The sequence below is a fragment of the Triturus cristatus genome, chromosome 11 (genome assembly GCF_964204655.1).
Source record: "Triturus cristatus chromosome 11, aTriCri1.1, whole genome shotgun sequence".
Lineage (NCBI taxonomy): Eukaryota > Metazoa > Chordata > Amphibia > Caudata > Salamandridae > Triturus > Triturus cristatus.
In genome coordinates, this window is record NC_140594.1 from 1,108,375,093 (window position 1) to 1,108,396,652 (window position 21,560).

The 21,560-nt window shown below is 46.2% G+C and overlaps 1 protein-coding gene across 12 annotated transcripts in view; it reads right to left on the reverse strand.

Moving 5' to 3' along the window:
• Window positions 1–21,560, reverse strand: part of LOC146786091 (eukaryotic translation initiation factor 4 gamma 1-like) — a 1,219,153-nt gene that overhangs the window by 973,912 nt on the left and 223,681 nt on the right. For all 12 annotated transcript variants that reach the window (XM_085635575.1, XM_085635572.1, XM_085635570.1 and 9 more), the window contains one exon: window positions 20,676–20,784. In XM_085635575.1, coding sequence (XP_085491701.1) covers window positions 20,676–20,750 — 75 coding nt within the window. In that variant the 5' untranslated portion in view covers window positions 20,751–20,784. The remainder of the gene's footprint in view (window positions 1–20,675; window positions 20,785–21,560) is intronic.

A 21,560-nucleotide genomic window follows, 5' to 3' on the forward strand; every position in this document is an offset into this window, starting at 1 on the left:
CTGGTCTGTAGCCAATTTCAACCAACTAGTTCTCTTTCTGAACTTTTGTAGGATTGGTTCGCAGGCCTACCTTTGGTTAGGTATAGCTATGGCATTTAACTCAAAAGTTAATCTGTGGCTAGATGTGTATCAGATGGAAGTGTTACTTACCTGCGGTAACGATGTACCCGATACACTGGCTAGCCGCACATCCCTTAACGACCTGCCCATCCTCCCCGCTCTGCGAACGACATATGATGTACGGGTTATTCTCCGTTTCAGTACTGGTTTTATACTCCAGTGATCACCGTTTCGTGTAGTGTTATGACTCAACAAACCAAGTTGTCTTGCGTCATAGGTCTGGTTCTGGAATTACCAGACCATTCATTTCCATTTATGAGTGACTGGTAGGTTTTTTCTGCAAGGCTGGTTTTATAAACCAGTGCGCAGGGTTTCAAGTATCTTGTGCTTCGGTGATTCATTTAGTCTTTTCCTTCAAGTCCTTGGCTTGTATTGACATACCATTTATTGCTACTTTCTAATTGTTTAGAACATTTTGGCACAGTTGCCACAGCCAGTTTCTATAGTGGCACCGTGTTCCGACGCGGAAGGCTTCACACAAGAAATCCACGCACCGGAGAGACTTACATGGCTCCACAAACATCATAATCTGAGTCTATGCCATCAAGGAGCCATGCAATGCAGTCACCTTGTGCGCAGAGGTACCTCTGAGAAATTTCCAGATCCAGTCTGATGCCTGGGAAAAAAATTCAAATGTTAAGGAATCTGTAGATGGACTACGTCTCTACCAGATACATTGTTACCGAAGGTAATTAACTTTTCCATCAGTTGAGATGTAGAAACAAGAATGTGAGAACTATCGAACCGTAATGTATTGATGGTGGGGAAAAAGATATATATATATATATATATATATATATATATATAAATAAATCACAGAATGTATTCTATGTAGAAATGTTTTTTAGACTGTTTCCCCAATTGTTTAAACTTAATGAATCATTTGTTCCCACTGAACGTGCAAACCAGTTGTCCAAAGTCCTATATAAGAGTGCACAAGAGGTGAGAGCCCCAACCCATTTCTTAGGAGACTATGCCGGATTCTATATTCAACTGTCCTGAGTTCCTTTACTTATGATTTATATTCTGACTTTAATATTTACTTAAAGTATTTAAAAAGATCTATGGTCTGTCATTCTTATGAGAATGTTTCAGAAGTGTTATGTGGGACAGATTGGATTCTAAAGTGACTGTTGATAGGGGAGCACCAAAATCCAAGCTACAGGGACTACGCCGCTCTGAAAACAAAACCGCGGCGCAGTTTGTATGGCTTTAGTTAGGAATCTTGTAAGGCTTCTAAGTAGCGACAGCCTTAACAGGCACTCTACCTGCCCTGGATTACATAAAATGACAACCGGCAAGCTGGCATCTGTAGGACACTTTCTCCATGCACAATTAAGGTGTGTAGAGAGGAACATATCTAGTATCAGCAATATCGACAACTACAACAGGAGTTTTTGCACAACATGACATTTTATTAATCGCAGCAATAACTAATGAGCGGAAAAGGGTGGGCGATAAGGAATTTGCAGAAAGCAACCATTACAGGAGGAAAGTAACCTTCTGTATCAATGTCACACCTTATGAATAAATGAGTCCCAAAATACTGTCCTGTTTGGGATTGAGTAGTGCAGATTAACCAATAAAGTCACATAACAACCATGATAAAGTACCAGTCACAGGGGGTCATGGTTGATGGAGCAATATGCTGTAAAGGTTTACACTGCTGACAGCTTGGCCATACTGCAGATAAACTCCTGGGGCACTTCTTGTAAGCCATGGAAGAAAAGAAGGGCAGGTTTGAAAATCGAACTTACCCAGGTACAGTAAATGACTGATGGAGAAACTAAGAGGGCCTAAAGTACACCAACATTACAGATTTAAGTCACTACCAATAACATATCGGCATTTGCAATGGTAGTTTGCCTCACCTATGCAAGAGCAATTGGCTTTACTAATGTGCTTTAGATACACTTTACACCAGCATGGCTGCTGTTCAGCAGGACTAAAAGTTCATGGCGGAAAAGGGCGCGGAAAGGGGAACACAGAGGGGCGTGCAGTGGCGCCGAATACTTTGACGGGGAGTGCAGAGGGACATGCAGCAGTGTCGTGTCCAGGGGGTGGGGCACAGGGGGCGTGTAGTGGCGTCATACAGGCACGGGTGCGGAGGGGCGAGGAGGTGCAGAGGGGCGAGGAGGTGCAGAGGGGCATGGAGTGGCATCGCATACAGGGAAGGGGCGTGCAGTGGCCTAGAATAAAGGAGCGGGGCACGCAGCTGCAGGGGGGCGCAGAGGGGTGAGCAGTGGGGTGTACAGGGGGGGCCGGCAGCCGCAGAGGGGGGGTGTGCAGTCACCGCTTACAGGAGCAGGCGCACACCTGGAGGGCAGGCGCGAAGAGGGGCATGCAGTAGCATTGCATATAGGGGCGGGGCATGCAGTGGCATTGCATACAAGGGAGGAGTGCACAGTCGTAGAGGAGGCGCAGAGGGGCGAGCAGTGGCGTTGCGTACATGGGCGGGGCAAGCAGTGGAGGCGCGTGTGGAGCACAGTGGCGTAAAGTGAAGTGGTGCAGAGTAGAGTGCAGTGGAGTATGTACAGTGTGGTAGCACACGGCCATTAATTAAAACGCATTTTCAATTGAAAGGACTATTACATTTGAATAGACATACAGTTTCACTAATAAAACTATACAGCGCACAAACAATGAGGTTTTGAAATGTTATCACCCAGTGTATTGATTTCATATTAACGTAGGTGTTTTTCAACACTTGAAAATTAGCAGACAAAAAATGTGCTTCGCTAATTCCGATATATTCTGAAATACTTTCATAGTTCATTCATGTGTACTAGAAGAAAACCTTTTCCTCTACCCCTGGTATCCAGCAAGATTGGGACACATTATCTCACCAAGCTCCCTTAGAAGAGAGCCTGACCTTTGACCCGTCTCTGAAAGCACAGCAACTTTGGCAAAATAACAAGATGTACAGGCCGCAATTGTACCAAGAAAGAGGACTATATGAGAGAGGCGTGTATTCTACAGGACAAATTGTTGACCCGGGGATATCCAAAAAGGTTAGTAAAGAATTCTTTAAAAAGAGCCTGGTTTTGCCCTAGAGAGACATTACTTACTCCTAAAGAAAAAACCAAGGTTGACAAATTGATCTGTGTCACCACGTTCGGTATCCACACGAATGCTATTCGAAAATTGGTCACAAGAAATTGGCACATCATTCAAAATATAGACTCTAGCATTGACGTACCAATGTTTGCCTTTAAAAGAGGCAAAAATATTAAAGATCATCTTGTAAGATCATCGATGGAGAGTCCGTGCCAAAATTTAAGATCATTGGAATCAACCTGGGGCTTACCAGATGTTAAAGGTCACTACAAATGTGGTAATTGTGTCGCCTGTGAATTTACAGTAAACACCAAAAAATTCAATCATGGGAAAGTCGATCAATTATTAAATTTCTTTGCCAACTGTAATACTAAAAATGTAGTGTATTGCATACTGTGTCCGTGTGGACTACCGTATATTGGACAAACCCAACAAATTGTTAAGGCACGCATAGGACAACATCGAAGCAGGATCAGGAACTCTGTTCCCAATGCCCCATTGGTCAATCACTTCGAAGAGAAAGGGCACACTGCTAATGATATTCGCTGGCAGGTAATAGATAAAGTGATTGCTCCGAAAAGAGGTGGAGATCTGTCGCAGATATTGCAACGACTAGAGTGTCGTTGGATTGAACGCACTAACTCCATACTACAGGGACTGAATACAGCTGAGGAATGGCGAGGGTTTATTACTACCCTTTCCTAATCAGTGTTGCTTGTGTACCTAGCATTTCCCTTAACACACTTTTTTCTAACATTATTCCAACTGAAAATCCAAAGAGTCCATGTGATGCTTTTCCATAATTAGCCTGATTTGTATATGTGTGACAATGGGTGATGTATAAAGTATAAGGCTAGGGTTCCACTGTCACAGGTATTAAATAAGAGTGAATGTACATTATTATAATCCCTTTGACTGAACAGTTAACTATTGATTGAAGCATATTGTCTTGGATAAGACAACGATTTTAAACCTTGCTGTAGTGTTTGTCATGTATGTGCATTATTACTTGTTGTTTCAAAACAATTAATTTTTTCAATATTGTTTTCTTTTTGAATTGCAACATTCACTGTATAGTGTTCAATTAACCAGAGTTATTGCTACCGCTACATGCTAGAACCGATGTCCGTACATTTAAGCCTGATATTGGCAACCACTGTACCCTCGTGCAACCTAATAATTTCTACGATAATTGTTTTCCTATACCGCTACCCTCATCAAGTTCCCACTGATTGATTACTGCCGTAGATTGCAGGACCGCTTCCGACGTTTTTTAATGACTGTGTACACTTGTAAGTTGTCCACCACCTTGGCATAGTGGATACTCAATCCGCAAGTGCCATTTCTTATGGGTTCCTCTACTATTTTTTACGTAGCGGCTAAGAACGGAGTTCGGCTTTCACTCCTTCCATACGACCAGACTGATCTCAATTGTAAGCCTCCTAATTAAACTCGACTGAGTGTCTACAGGTCCTGGTTACTTCGCAACGGCACGTTCGCGTCTTAACACTACCACTGTTCGACGCTCCCTATTGGTTCTTCTTTAGCGAATCAGGCTTAAATTTTCTATTCACGGTCCAATCGCTGTGATCGTACCTCGCAGACAGGACCTTGTTCGCCTGCTGCAGCACTTCGCGGGATACTCGGAGACCCGGAAGAAGGGAGAGAGGTAGGAGCTGTTTTTCCACTTCATTGGTTCCCGTCTTAAGACAATTACAGAGCAAATAGGCTTATCTTCATTATAGATCTTTTAATACGACCGTCCCCCGCTCTTGTGTCTTTTTTGCTATAGTTGATCGGACTCGCTTCTACAAGGCGACAGCTATATAAAAGTTTGGAAATTCGGTCGGTGTGGTATATTGAAGGACCCCTACATCACGCACAAATACGATTACATCGATTTAAAGTGGGCCACTGCCTCCGTGTGAGTCTCCTCTCACAGGGGTGAGTAGAAATCCGGGTATTTACTTGATAAATTAATGATCAGATCATGGTAAGGATAATAATGGTTCTCTTTTGTTCTTACACAGCACCCGGCTGGGTACCTGTGAGTATATTTTATCCTTTCACTTCGAACACGGTCTCACTGTATATACACCAGCCCTGGACGTTAAGGTAGAGAGTAGCACCACCCATTTTCTTTTCTTTCCTCTTTTTGATACTTTTTGGCCCCCCTTTTTTTGACACACATTCGTTATTCTCCTTTCAGGTGTCCCTATATTAGACAGTCCTGACGAGACCCTCTAATTTGGAACAGGGTCGAAACGCCGTTGACGCGATAGGCAAATCACTATTCAACACCTATATTAATTAAGTGTTGTTAATTTGAATTATTAATTGTATGTGATTGCCTTTGTAAAGTGAAATCAAAACCTTGTTTGTATGTTGTATGGTATGTTAATTGTCTGTTTAGGTTTTTTTCATTGGGACACTAATTTGTAATTTGTTTGTTTAATGTCAAAATTGTATTGTATATCTATGTGCACCTTTTGTGTAAATATTCTAGTAATATAAACGAAGATCATTCTTCCCAAAAAAAGAACCAACGTGTATGGCTTTGCCTTTTCTTCTGACATCTTTTACAATCCCCGTTTCTTTTTTTATTATTATTTTTGATTACATACTATATTGATAAGTATTAATCCGCATGAGCTATTGTTTCCTTACAGCACACAATACCCAGGCTCCTTGTGGGTAGGGTTTCCTTGTTTCCCAATCGAGAGGTTTACAAAAGGGAGCACTGGTGGAAGAATACAAGGGGAGGAAGTATGAAAAGACTTCACTCTTTGGGAGGGTCAACTAAAGCTAGACAGCCTAAAGCAAAACCAGCAAATAGAAAGCCAGACACAGTTACAAACCACAAAGCCAATAGTAAGCAACGGGTGGAATGCATTCCCAGGAAAGGTTTCTGTATGGCCCAAAGAGGTCTATAGCGTACGCCTCGATCTAAACACTTGAAACCAGACAACTGATCAAATGAGGATTTATTCAGGAAGTCAATGCAAGATTCAAATCCCACTGAGAAGCAATACGCTGGGTCTCAAAAATAAAAAGCAGCAATACTTCAGAACGCACACATCTGGTGGCAACATCCAGGAAAAGTCTATTCAGGGAGACGCGTAGGAACATGGGGCAGCCAACTAACCATTTTTGTAGCTGTTAGACAATGAAGAACAAAAAAACGTCTTGAACGCCTTACTGATGTTCTCCAATTCACACTTTCAACTTGAATCACCGAATAAACTTGTTCCAGCAACCTGCAGAAATGAATTGTGTGGCTACTTTACTGGCAACCAAGTTGTCTGCAAATTCGTATTGAAACCAAAAGACCTTAGCTGGTATTGCTCTATCTCCAACAAAAGTAGCTCCAACCTGTGGAAGAGCAGACCAAATTGTAAGTGCAAACAGACTGGCATATCAAATCTGCCTCAGACAATCTGGACCAATTTTGTTTATCTTCCTGAACCTTTTGAAGAATGTTTGATAGAAGAATATTTCGGTAGAAACACGTACAGCAGACCCTACAAACAACTGAACTTGAACATTTTCCCATGGAACCAATCCAAGGAAAGTCAACATAAAATGGACACTTGTTCATGCATGTATCAATTGGCCACAATACTGGGCACCCCCCCAACTCTGAAGATTGTCACTTCAAAGTGAAGTTCCTACTCGTGGTCTTCAAAGAAGCAGTTTCACAGTATCCGTTCTCACAATGAGCAAGCCTACAAGGTGCATCTCCACTGAGGCCAACAGCTAGTGGCGAAGGACATCCTCACAACCAGTGTACCTACCAACAGTAGTTCTAGACCCACCCACCCTGTCATTGATATAAAACCGCGGTGATGGTTTCTGTATGAACTTGAATGCTAAGCCTAAAATCAAAGAAAGGAATGCAGTCATGACTGCCTACAGCTCAAGCACATTTATGTGCTTGTTGTAACACAGATGGGCACCACAGTTTGACGAAGAGGCATCTGATGGCAAACTAGGTACACTGAGGGAACGACCACAAGAAAATTGGCACATCTGCTAGTGCAAATTCAGAAGGCGATGGATTAAAAAATCTGTACTAGAGCTGAAATGTTCCTCTGGTGTAGGCGCTGCAGCGGTCTGGGGCAACAGGACAAGGGCTTTCATCGAGCCTGTGTAACCAACAGGAAGCATGATGCCATCATCCCGCAGCTGACCCAGGACCTAAGTAAGACAAACATCTACATGATATCCCAAAAATCGGCAGTCTTATGATAAAAAGCTTTCCTGCGGTACGAGTCTTCCTTTCAAGGTTAGTTTCCATGCAAGGTGTAAGATTAGACTTATGGGCTTTGATCATAAAGTCCAAGATGTTCTTGACTAGCAGCAGAGACTATGCCTTCACATGCCAGTTACTCCAGTAAAGTAATACATGAACTCTTGGCCTATGCAGTGAAGTAGCAACAACTGTAGGTACTTTTGTGAAAACAAGTGAGCACTATGGTGGAAGCTGAATAGTCAGAAGGGGAGAACAGAAAATGAAGGGTATAGCCATTGTGGTTTAGTTGGATGACAGTAACTGGCGAAAAAGAGCAGTTTACATGGAGGGCATGGCAGGCTCCTGTGATTCTCCAGCTTTTTGTACCACCAAAGTGAACAAAGAAACTTACTCTGGAGGAGGGCTAGATGTGCACGGGCGAGCCCCTTTAGATGTGGCCAAACCACTTCTTTAGTAAACTCAAATTAAGGTCAGAATTAGCGCTGTAATACAAGAGGAGGTGGTTATCAGTCTCTGATTCGTCATTCTCTATCTTGGGCACAACATTCATCAGGCAGGACGTGACCATCAGAGTTGGGCTTGAAAACTTATTTCAGCCAGGCAAGCCTCCGGGACTGGAGAAGTTTCTGCGCCAAGGGCTCATCAAAACAGATCTTTACTACATTTTATGACAAAGTCAGACTTTTTCGAGGGCTTCAAAGCCTTGGCTGAAAGATGCTCTGAGGAAGACGCCCAACATAGGTGGCACAGAGTGAGGGTCTGATATATTTGGATGCTGCAGAGACTCTAGAGGTGCGGTATCAGGGTCTGAGCTGTCCAAGTAATCAAACTCGCAGGATTAAACCTATGGCCCAAAGGGTAAGTGACCAGTACTAAAATAAATGAATAAAATAAAAATATTCAGCATGGGTTGCTGGAAGGCTTCGATCTGTGAAAGGGCTGCTGAGGGGCTAAAATTCCAATCAAACAAAGAGCAACATATGAGAGACTGGTGCTGGAAGCAAGACCTTTTACTCTAGAAGATCTTTATTTCTTTTCAATTGAGCATTTGGTGTCCGAGGGAAGAGCTTTCAGAAGCGTGTTCCTTGGTAAGGGACTTAACTGATGGAGAATGCTTTGTGTCCCTCTTGGCAATGACCAGAAACACTTAACTTTCTGGGGCAGGAAGGGTCTATGCCGAGGCCACTGGGTGTCACCTTGCAATGTTGGCGAGATGCAGGCAAGTATCTGAAGTATATCCAAAAAGAGAAAAATCTACATAAGATGCATACATAATAAACAGAAAGCAAGTGAAGTGAACGCAACACCGCAGTATTAGAGCATTAGCTCGTCTGATTCGGAAGTAGTTGCCTCATTGAAGATATGGGGCTGGTAAATGTACATTTATAACTAGCGAAACACATGAATTGCAGAGTTTGCCCAATGCAGGCACAATGCAACAACTGCCTGTATGGCTGCCCTGCTGAAACAAAGATGCATTCGAAAAGGCATTTAAGCCGTTGCAGCGTTTTGTGTTTGTGAAACGCTTTGTTACTATTGAAAAGGCGGTTTAGCATTTCCATAGTTTAGTGCAATGCAACCCAAAAGATAAAGACACACACCCCCCCCCCCCCCTCAAAGTACAGAAGGGTCTGCCGACTTTTTTGCAATTAGTTTACGACCCACGTATAGCTACACAGCTATTTTACAGAGGGCGGAGGCAGTCTGGCGTCAGCCATCAGTTCATGACTGTTTCACTTAGTCAATATTGCCTATCCAGCGCCGAAGAGTAGAAGTGCAACACAAATTAAAGTATCCTTTAGAGGAGTTTCTTCTAGTAAGACCATTCTAAATCTTTTTTGTAAAACGTAGTAGTACGCTACATTTTAACAAAACCGTTAAGACCTCAAATATACCATGGGACTATCTTAAAGTTAGAGGGAAAATGCTCCAACCCTTGCATGATTGACATGCATTATATTGCATTTGTTATTTCCCTTGTAATACAACAACCAAGGTCTTCCGCTTCCCTAATACACCCCCTCCGTTCTATAAGACTCACTCCTTTTTTTACATCCATCTTCTAGTACCGCTGGCGTGAAATGTAAGCGTGCTGCTCCGGACCAGAAATCTTAGACCAGGCAACCCCCATGAGAGCCGCTCACCCTAGCACTCCTCACCCATTTCTAAACACCACTCCAATAGATGCAGCCAGGCATTCCCACGGGTGGGCTAAACTCAGTGCCTTAGAGAGACGTCTCTTGAAACAGCCCTTTTACACACCCTCCCAAGATAAAGGGTCCAAACATCCATGTGGAGTAACTGTCCCAGAAAAGATGTAAGATCCCACCACCCCTCTACAAGACCTATACTTCAATGGCTTCAGATCGGCCTATTCCAGACCCCTGCCTGCTTGGGAGGGCTGATGGGTATCTGAGGTCATAATGGCTCAACCATCCAGTCCCACACCTCTTCTGGGCTCCTTAAGAATTGCGACCATCCATCAGAAATCACCCTTTGCTTTGCCGGAAGTAGGAGCATATACTTCAGGTTTTTGAGCAGTCTGAGAATGACCAAATGTGGTAATCACCCTCTTGTCTGACATGTAGAATAATATTGGTTGTTAATGATCCAGGCTATGAGGGCCTGTGGCGTTCCCAGGGTCCTACAGATTCTTTCCCCAACAAAACATGCAGACAAGCCTTGGGTTTTAGTGCACCCATAATCCAACGCCCCAGAAAGCCTTCTGGTGTGGTACTATTTGCTCGTTCCCCACTGGTAGTCTGGTCTTTTAGATGGAAGCCAGGATAAGAACAATTGTTACTTACCTGTAAACAGGTGGTTCTCCAGTATTGGTGTCTTTCATAGATTCACATGCTTGAATATTCCCCGTCGTCGGAGTGGGAGTCCCACGGTAAATAAAATAGCAATATATACATATATATATGTAGTAAAATATATACATAAGTAATCATATAATTAGTGCATATAGGTGTAAAACACACATAGTGTACCTATAAGAGAAAAACTCCATAGGAATACAATGGAGAGAGACAAAAGACCTTTGTAGTCTATCTCTGTCATTATGTAAGTCCGAACTCCAGCCAATCAGGCGTCAGCCCCTCTCTAGAACCTTCTCCTCAGAGCTTCTCACCTCAGATTTTCGTAGCACAAGAGTGACTGTAAAGTGCATGAGGAGAAGAGAGCCTCTGAAGGGAGGAGGGAGGGTCGCATGTGAATCTATGAAAGACACCAATACTGGAGAACCACCTGTTTACAGGTAAGTAACAATTGTTCTTCTCCAGTATTAGGGTGTCTTTCATAGATTCACATGCTTGAATATAGAATAGCTAGCAGTAACAATCACCATTGTTTCCATGCCAAATAGATTCAACATATATAGATAATCAATCTTCTTATGCATAAAAACAGTATTGAACAACTGTAACATTGTAAATGCATAATATATATGGAAACAATATGGAGGCGGGAGGAAGAGGCTCACCTTACTTAAAAAGATTGCGCAGCACTGCCTGTCCCACCGCAGCATCCTCCTCGCTTAAAGTTGCTAAGCAGTAGTGCTTAGTAAACGTGTGTCTGGTCGACCACGTAGCTGCTCTGCAGATGTGTTGCAAAGATACTCCAGCAAATAAGGCAGTAGATGATGACACTGCCCTAGTGGAGTGTGCCCTCACTGGAGACTGCAGAGGTTTATTTGCCCTTTGGTGGCAGAAGACAATAGCTGCCGAGATCCAGCGTGCAATCGTTGGTTTAGTAACCTGACGTCCTTTATGACAGCGTCCATAAGCTATAAAAAGTTGATCGGATTTCCTGAAAGAAGCTGTCTTACTGATGTAGAACTTAAGACACCGCTTGACGTCCAAAGAATGTAATCTTTGTTCTGCAGGTGTCTGAGGATTGGCAAAAAAAGGTCTTTAATATTACTGGCTCATTAATGTGAAAGTCAGTAGGCACCTTGGGTAGAAATGATGGATTGGTGCGTAACACTGCAGCATCCGGTTTGAACTGCAGGAACGGAGGTTTGATGGTAAAAGCATGGATGTCACTGACACGACGAGAAGACGTTAGTGCCAGAAGTAGAGCTACTTTCCAAGTGAGATATTTTAGGTCGGCCTTGTGAATGGGCTCAAACGGAGGTCTCATCAATTGTGCCAACACAACGTTGAGGTGCCACAACGGAGGAGGACGCCGAACTGGCGGAAATTTCCGGAATAGGCCCTTAAAGAATTGGCGGATTATTCTTGAGGAACAAAGGGAACTTGATCCATCTTGCCGGAAACGGGAAATGGCTGCTAGAAAAACCCTTAGGGTTGCATGCGACAGTCCAGAACTGGCTAGGTGCAAGAAGAATGGTAGCAATTGCTCTGCCGTGGAATGTATCGGATGAACTCCGTTAGCAGCACACCAATGGCAGAATCGTTTCCATTTAAACTTGTACGTTCTGATTGTAGAAGGTGCTCTAGCCTGGGCCAAAATATCCCTACAATCCTGGGGGATGTCTAGGTGGGCGAACTCATGGTGTTCAGGTTCCATGCTGATAAGCTCAGTGAGGAGGGATTTGGATGACAAATTCTCCCTTCGCTCATGGTAAGCAGATCCGTCCGATGTTGCAGGAGGATTGGCTGGCATTGGGACAGGAGGAGCAGTTCTGAGAACCACGCTTGCCGTGGCCAGCGCGGGGCTATTAGGATCAGGTGGCAAGGCTGTCTCCTCATCTTCCAAAGAACCCGAGGTATGAGGGGTATTGGAGGAAAGGCGTACGCAAATAGATTGCACCAGTTTATCAAAAGGGCATTCCCTTGTGATTGCTTGTGGGGATGCCAGCTTGCGTAATTTCGGCATTTCCGGTTCTCCGGCGTGGCAAAGAGATCGAGTTGCGGACGGCCCCATAGTTGGAATATCCTCTCTAGAGTGGGTTGGTGTAACTCCCACTCGTGGGTCGACGAGGAGGACCTGCTCAGGGAATCCGCTAGGACATTGGATACTCCTGGCAGGTGGACTGCCGTAAGCAAGATCTGATGACTGAGAGACCAGTCCCAAATTCTTTGAGCTAGCCTGGAGAGACTTGGGGATCTTGTTCCGCCCTGTTTGTTGACATAGTGCATACAGGTTGTGTTGTCTGTCTGTATTAGCACTGACTCTCCTTGGAGCAAAGGCAGAAACGATTTTAGAGCCAGAAAAATCGCCATGAGCTCCAACCTGTTGATGTGCCAAGATCTTTGATGTGTGGACCATCTTCCCTTCACAGAGAGATCCTCCAAATGAGCGCCCCATCCTTCCAATGAGGCGTCTGTTGTGAGTGTTCTGTCCGGTGGCAGCGACAGAAAGGACATGCCTTCCGTCAAGTTGGCTGGAATTGCCCACCATGCGAGTGCTGACTTTATCTGATCTGTGACACATATCATGTCGTGGAAAGATCCCGTTACCTGACGCCACTGAGCATCCAGAGCTTCCTGGATAGGACGTGTCCTCAGCCGGCAATGAGGGATCAAGGCAATGGATGATGACGCCATCCCCAGAAATGATTTCAATAGTCTCACAGAAACTGACTCTCTTGATCTGATCAGAGCCACCAGTCGCAGCATCTTTTTGAGACGCTCCTGGGAGAGGAATGCCTTCGCCGACACAGTCTCCAGAGTTGCGCCCAGGAAATCTCTTTGTTGGTACGGATGAAGTTGGGATTTTTCCACATTTACGGACAGGCCTAAAGAGCGAAACACGTTCTGGCACAGAAGAGTGTGTTGTCGCAGGTGAGTGCTTGACTGAGATTTCAGGAGAAAATCGTCCAGGTATGGAAATATTTGCACTCCCTGGAGGCGCAAATACGCTATTACTGGAGCCAGTACCTTCGTGAACACTCGAGGGGCTGAGCGCAGGCCAAATGGTAACACCTTGAATTGGTAATCGTGTTGACCCACTCGAAAACGCAGGAACTTTCGATGCCGCTGTAAAATAGGGATATGAAAATAGGCATCCTGGAGATCTATAGTCGCCAGAAAATCTTCCTGCAAGAGTAAGCGCAAGATGTCTACCAGCGTCATCATACGGAAGGATTGGCTCTTTATATATTTGTTTAGTGCTCTTAGATCGAGGATGGGCCTCCACTCTCCGTTTTTCTTTGTGATCAAAAAGAACCGGGAATAAAAACCTTTTCCCTTCTGAGACACTGGTACCAGTTCTATAGCTCCTTTTTGCCTTAAAAGTCGGACTTGATGCAACAGTTCTTTCATGTGAGCTGGTGGCGGTCCGGAGGGTGGAGTGGGAGGAGGGAATTTGGTGAATTCTAAGGCGTGTCCCTTCTTCACAATGTCCAAAACCCAACGGTCCTTTGAGATGGAGGACCATTGGGAAAAGAACAGAGAGATTCGACCTCCAACCTTGTCTGTCCGGGAAGAGTCACTGTCTCTTTGATGCGGATCCTCTGTATGAGGATTTTCCTCTATATGACTTGGAGGTTTGCTGCCGTGATGTTTGCTGTTGCTGTCCATAAGAGTAACGGTTGGACCCTTGATTGTAAGGTTTGTATTGTTTATTGTCTTTTCGAAAACTTGAGGAGGTGCCGCGTCCGCGTGCACCACGAAAATTACTCCGCTGAAATTGAAGGTTTCCTAGTGATCTAGCTGTTTCAGTGTCTTTCTTTATGGACTGTAGAGCTTCATCGACGTGGCTCCCAAATAAAGACTCGCCGTCATATGCCATGTTTAAGATCATAGACTGAACCTCCTGACGAAAGGATGTAGATTTTAACCATCCTTGCCTACGCAGAACAGCCGCTCCGGCAAGCTGACGGAAACCCATGCAGGCGATGTCCACTGCACAATCGATTATTTCCGCCGATGCCGCTTCTCCCTCTTGGAGCAACTTCATTGCCTCCAGTTTAGATGGCTCTGGTAACTCCTGAACCACATCCGAGATATCAGCCCAAACTTGTCTGTCATATCGTCCCAGGATGGCCAAGGCATTAGCTGCTCTAACCACCGTAGAGGCCATAGAAGAGAATTTACGCCCTATGGCATCCATCCGACGTCCGTCACGATCCGGAGGCGAGGTGATAGAAGATGCCGGATTTTTCGCCTTACGTTGCGCTGCCTGCGTAACGACCGACTCAGGTTTAGCCTGACCCGTGAGGCATGCTGGGGTTCCTATCGGTGCCTTATATTTCTTTTCCAATCGAGGCACCTGAGCTGGCAAGGTATTCGGTGTCTGCATTAATTTCTTGCCTTCTTCCCAGATAAACTCAACTATGGGAATAGCATGAGTCTGTTTGTAGGGTTGATTCTTGAAATCATAAAGGAAGCAATCTTCCTCCCTGCGCTCCGTTGTTAACTTAAAACGGTGTGATGCCCTTTCCATCAGTTGGTGAAAATTGGCTATGTCCACTGGAGGTGAATCCCCTGTTACTATTTGTGAGGGGGATGGTGTTTGTGCCTGGTAATTGTCCCACTCCGCCATATCATCATCATTGTCATCTACATCCCCATCATCATCTGGGATTTCACCCTCTTCTGGGTCCTGAGGGCCTTCCTCTACAGGCTCATAATGAGGCAACACCCTTTCCGGAACCTGTCGTGGAGGTACAGGCGGCATCTGTGGAGCAGGATTTACAATAGGTACCGGTGGAATAATTGCTGGAATCACCGGGGTTGACGGAACCTCTGAACGTTGAGGGGATAGAGGGAACCGTTGGTTGTAGTCGTCCAACATGCGTTGGAGATTAGTAATGAGCGACAGAGGAAGAGTCGCCGTTTTATGCTTCGGAGGGGCCTGGTGTATAAATACCGGATCCTCATCCTCACTACTGACATCCTGGCACTTAATAACCAAGTCGGATGGACTTTGTGCCGTTCCGAAAGACTCCGGTAACCCCTCGGATTCCTGATCCGAATCTGTAGCAAATAATGGTGAGGGAGGCTGTGCAACTCCCAAAGGAATATTATGTTCCTGGCTCTCCAAGCCCACAGTAGGAGGTAATGGTGTCCAAGAAACTCCTTCCCTTCTTGTTTTCTGGGTAGTCGCCACACCGCGTATTCGTACCCTTACGAATGTCTGTGGGGATGTACTCGTCGACGGAGCCGTCGTCGAAGGAATGATGGTCGACGGAATTATCGTCGACGACGTCTGTGGCAACAAGATTGCCGTCGTCGGATTCGCCGTCGACGAGGTCGCCGTCGACGAGGTCGCCGTCGACGGAGCCGCCGTCGACGGAGCCACCGTCGACGGAGCCGCTGCCGACGGAGCCGTCGTCGAGGTCTTCGTAGACAAGGCTTTCGTCGACGGAACCACCGTCGACAGTGTCGTCGTCGGGATCTTCTTTTTCTTCGCCGACGGAATGGGCGTCGACGAGCTCGACGACGTCTTCGTCGACGACACAGTCTTCGTCGACGGAACCTTTACCTTCTTCGTCGACGTCGAAGTAATGGGCACAACAGAAGTCACTGCCCTTGAAGAAGTGATGGTAATCGTCGACGAGGATAACGTCGACATAACGCTCGTCGATGACGAAGCAGCTGACGTCGTCGTCGGGGTCACCGTCGACGAGGTAGAAACAGCAGATCTCGTCGTCGGGAGCATCGTCGACGAGGCTGACAAAGTTTTCCCCGAGGAATAGGAAGTAGACGCCTCAGCAGCCTGAGAACAGTGTCCCATAGGCGACAAAGCAGTAGGTGAAACCACAAAGGTGGCAGTTGTCAGAGGCAAAGCCAGCTTCTTTTTCTTCAGGAAAGGAGATGGTAACTCCTGCACACTACTGCGCTTAGAGGCTGGTTGAGAACGACCAGAAAAGAGACTTTCCACATCAGAGGGAGAGTTATCCTTGTCCTTCAGTCTCTGTAGCCATAAAAGCAGGCGGCCTTCTCTGTCCTTTAGAGTTTTTGTAGAAAAAGTTCTACAAAACTTACATTTTGCCACCTCATGGTCAGGATATAAACAGTAAATACACTTACTGTGTGGGTCCTCAGAGAACAAACGCAGTTTTCCACATGAAGAGCATGGTCTAAACAAAGATTTCTTACTAGAAGACATCCTCACTGACAAAACTGAGCAGAGCTCAGGGAGACTCCCTGTCACACGACGTGCGGTAGAAAATCTGAGGTGAGAAGCTCTGAGGAGAAGGTTCTAGAGAGGGGCTGACGCCTGATTGGCTGGAGTTCGGACTTACATAATGACAGAGATAGACTACAAAGGTCTTTTGTCTCTCTCCATTGTATTCCTATGGAGTTTTTCTCTTATAGGTACACTATGTGTGTTTTACACCTATATGCACTAATTATATGATTACTTATGTATATATTTTACTACATATATATATGTATATATTGCTATTTTATTTACCGTGGGACTCCCACTCCGACGACGGGGAATATTCAAGCATGTGAATCTATGAAAGACACCCTAATACTGGAGAAGAGCACCTGTTGGATCTGCAGCTGGTGTAGATACCCGTGATTCCTCCCTCTCCTCCGTGACCATGCCTCCCCCTCGCTGCACATTGATCCATCTTGTCTGCTCTAAGTTCCGAGATGCTGTGTCCCTGCATAGGTCAGACATGGTACGTTCCATCTTTTTTTTTTTTTAAATATAATTCGGTGGGTACCAGTCTGCAGTGGCCAAATGGTCTATCAACAGCACCACATGCAGTGACACTTCATATGCATTTATCTTAGGATTAGATGAAACATGAAAGACCAGAGCCAGGCCCCTACAATGCTCAGCCTTTCATTTGGACTCAAGTTTGCTTTTCTATTTGACCTATGGGTCAGCACCATCTGTCAGCACAAATCATAGGCATGGACCTCACCACAGGCCAGGTCCCTCAACAGGATGTGGGAAGCACCCTCCACCAGCAAGCCGCCCAGTTCAGGGGTGCAGTTTCCATTCACCAGGCTATCCAGCACCCAAAATTCTCCTGCTGTATTTTCTATGGCAGCCCACTTCAGAGGTAAAAGGGAGAGAGGGCGGTGGGGAAAGAAAATGCGATATTCCAATCCTTCAAGACCAACAAATTAACTACCTGGAGGCAGGGTATTCATCATATGCCGCCTGATATGGGCTGCTAACACAGTAAAAATAGGAACAGGATTAGAAAGACGCAATATGAGCCAGGATTCAGGACATGTCTATCATTTTGCTTTGCGACACCTACCAATTCAACTCCGATTAACTGAAGAACAAAGAAAGCTGTTTAGTTCAGAAGCATACCATTGAGTTTGCATTTGATTCATTCTTTACATATGATACATTTACAAAATGCAAAATAAAAAATGTGCTAAAAAACACATTAACCATCACGGTGTAAGGAGCCAAGATGGAGACCGGGACGGCAGCGTAGACTCCCGGCTCCGTGAACCTCCGCACCCCGCACTGATATCCTGCCTGAGATCCTCAACTTGTGCTACGTGGTCGTGTTTCTGAAGGAGAGGGGCTCCCGACTGTGTGACTCCGAGGTTTCTAGCCGTGCTATCGCCGGAGAAAACTGCATCTGAACTTTGCGGCCTGTGCGGCCCTGGAGCCGGGACATCGAGTGGACGCCGTGGCCGGGTGGCAGTGCGACAACAGCGGCCGGTGGTGACTGGGTGAAGTCGGCCCACCGAAGCGGTGTTAAACTCGGCCTACATTTCGGCGTGGTCACTTCTACTGCCCAGTGTAGCTGACCGAGTGCATGACCGGGGGTGCAAATCTTAGATCCTCCGGTGACTGCCCCTGCCTTGCTGGTGAGCTGCCCGGCCGCCGTCCGTATCCTGCCCCGATCATTGCGGGCCGCCCCCGGATTTCTACGGGAGCTGGTCCGTGGTGGGGACGACTGTTGCCCGTGACCACGGATAGTTTTTTGCCTGCCCCCGGAACCCGGTCACCCGCGACGTGGACATCGCGACGCTTGTCCCGGGGTCCCGGCCCCGGTGAGGGTCGGGCATACTTGGCGGCCATCTTGGGTCGATGAAGCCTACCATCCTGTCCGCTGGGCCGCAGCGGGCCTGTGAGCGTACGATTCTTGGGAGTGTGGCGGCGAGATCACAGAGAGCTGAGCTGGGGTACGGCGACCTCCTCGAGGCTCTTGGTACTCTTCACTCCTCCTTGGTTCATGGTTTCGTGATCTTGGGGAGTAAGCTCGATGGTGTGGCGTCGGAGTTGGGGCAGTGGCGGCCCGCCTGTCCGCACGAACACAGAGTCTACCCACACTGCGCGCAGGAGGACGCTGTGGCGGCCCCCCCTGAGGTTAGTACACGACTGGACGCCCCGGCCAGTATGCTACAGTGTGTTCGACCTTCTGAGGGCCTGATCTGTCCCGGAGGCGTTGGACCTGAGTGGGATGTGGTGGCCTCATCCTGTGCATGCCCTCCTGCGACCCAGAGACAACTCCAGCAACTAATGTCTGTTTTGGCTGCTTCTGCCTTCCTGAGCCTTGCGTGCAGTGCAGACCCTAGGGCAGCACTGGGAAGCACTGGGAAGCCTGTTTCCTCACGCGGCGGACTGTGTTGATGCTCAGAGACTTCCACCCCACCTGTGTGCGTCACTTCTCTGTCGTTGTTGGACATTCCTCTGCCTAGGAACATTGGGTATGGTGCTGGGTCGAGGGGTTGGCATGGGCAGAATTCCACAGAGTGGTCAGGGATGAGGCTGGCCCCTCGGGGGTGGTCGCCTAGTGGACGGGCGGGCTTGGGGTGGTGTGCTCTCCTGACATGGCTACTGGCACAATAGGTGCATAATGCTCCCCATCGTGGTTTGAGAAGATTGTTTTTGTGCTGTTCCTTGTTCACTTTAGGGGAACCTTACCGTGCGGGAGGGAGAAGCCGGGGGTCTGTTATGAAGGCCCTCCTCCAGTTTATAAATGCTTTCTCAACCCCCCCGTCTGGTGGGGGTCCTTTCCTACTTCTTTTTCCCTATTCTCCTACATTTCGGGTCTGGTTCCAGGGCGACAGGCACACTGCTGGGGGGGGGGGGCCGTACTCATCTGCAGAGGTGCAGGGTGGGGGGTTGGGGGAGGGGACTCTGTATTCCTTCATCTTTTTTCCATGGCCTCCTTTTTCTTCTCTGATTCTTTTTGTCTTTCTTTTTCTGGGATCAGCGTGATACACCTCCTTTTGCTATGCCTTGTTGCCGTTCCATGTGTTCACAACTTCCGGGGTGTTCTTGGGGAGTTCTGGCGGGGGACTGCGGGCGCAGCTGTAGACTATGTTTTTCTCCATCCTGATGTTCTTGTGTTTGCGCCATTGACCGAATAGATTGCTGTAAATCGCCAACGTTCATTACTCTGCATATCCGTGATCGTTGTTTTAAAATTGCTTGTCACCTGATCCTTCTGCCTTGTTTCATCATAAAATGAAAACCTCTTTCTCCTGGTGCCCTACTTACGCTGTCCACAGTATAAGCAGTACGATTTTGCTCCCCGAAGTGCTGCCTGTGTTTATACTTGTCGTTCTTGCTCTGATTGCTTAGCGGCCGGCCCTGGGGGGTTGTAGGCCCATACTTGTTCTTCTTGAACTGTCAATAAAGGTTTTTAAAAAAAAAAAAAAAAAAAAACCATCACGGTGTAAAAGTTTGTAACTGCTCCGCATTCAAATCAAGATTTGCTTAAGCCTGCAACGGCACCAGTACTTTAAAGATCAATGTAGTTTCTCCAGGATGCACAAAATGAACCAGTCTTATTGTGTGATGTTAAAACGCTCTTAGAACTCCACCAACTTCTTGCCAATGGACATCTACACTGAAGCCCAAAGCAGCTGATCCATTTTGGGCCTATGGTTTACAAACACTTTCAGTCCTCCCATGGTCACAATGTGTGGAGAGCACCAATAGGAATGCAAGGGCTACCATGAAGAATTTCAGTTAGTACAAAGCATACACACTGTGGAATATGGAGTACTGCTATGGAGTACTAAAGTAGGCTTGCTTGCTCGCTCTTTGACACTAGACACTGAGCAAGCACACTTGAAAGAGCAGGTAAGATAACATAACTGGCTTTCTTCAAATACTGTGACTTGGGATGCATGCGGATACACATCCCATCATGCCTGCACCCACACAATATCCATAAAAACTGTATTAGACAAGGTGTTAAAATGGTCACTGAACAAAAGGTCTGTAATGGTCTGCTGTAGTAAGATTCATGAATGCCAAGTGCATACTGCACGAGATAAGGACCCACATGTCGCAAATATCCTTGCAAAATGGCAAATGGACAGCAGAGGGCAGTCTTATGCCACTAAGGAAGCACGATACATTCAGTTGATAAAAAACAAGCATGGGTTACCTGTGAAAGTCCAGGAGAAGGGGCGGGGTGCGGGATTGTTGGGGGTCCTCCTATGGGCTGTGGTGCTTTGTTCATCTCATGTGGTGCTGCATAAGGATCCCCTTACTACCTGTGGGCAAGAGAAGCAGGGAAACAATAAAACAGTTGCTACACCGAGGAAGTTCTTCAATTAAGTTTACAGTGAAAAGCAGTGGTGATAAGGACATGAGGAAGCAGTAGGTGGATGAGCAACAGCCATTGGAGACATGGGCCTGACCTTAAAAGCATGCCGGTTTTACCTATTTACAGAGGACCCTATAAAGCCCTCATTAACGTCAGGCTTTCTTCTCAAACAAAACTACATACGTGGTTCAGTAAAACCACTTGGTTCAGTGTGCCCATATTAGCAGTCTGTATTAAAGGGTCCTATACCACACGTAAGCATGTGAACAGCAGTCTAAAATTAGGCAATGCTTGAGCAACTTTAGAATGCTTAAAAAGGAGGGCCATGTAGGCGAAACAGCGCAGAAACCCGTTCATGCTCATGATTAACATCTTCACACTCCATAGTACTAATATCAGTGAATGCGTCGTAACAGACATTAAATACTTTTGAATTATTCCATCAATGACTTAAAACCCATACGAGGACAGTGCAGCTAAATCTGTTAAACTCACTCAAAAGAAGAACACAATCTATGATTGGTCTGGTGCACAGTACAGCATCAACTTGGTCTAGGCACTCAGATTTAAAGGCTGCACCAGGAGTCTGTTTTAGGCTTGAGGACTCAATAGCAGAAAGAGAGGCTGCAAACTCTTAGCATATGTCAGTGTATCACCTTATCCTGCAGAGTTCGCCAATGGAAGTAGTATCACTAATTGCAGCAGCTGAATATGGTTATCAGC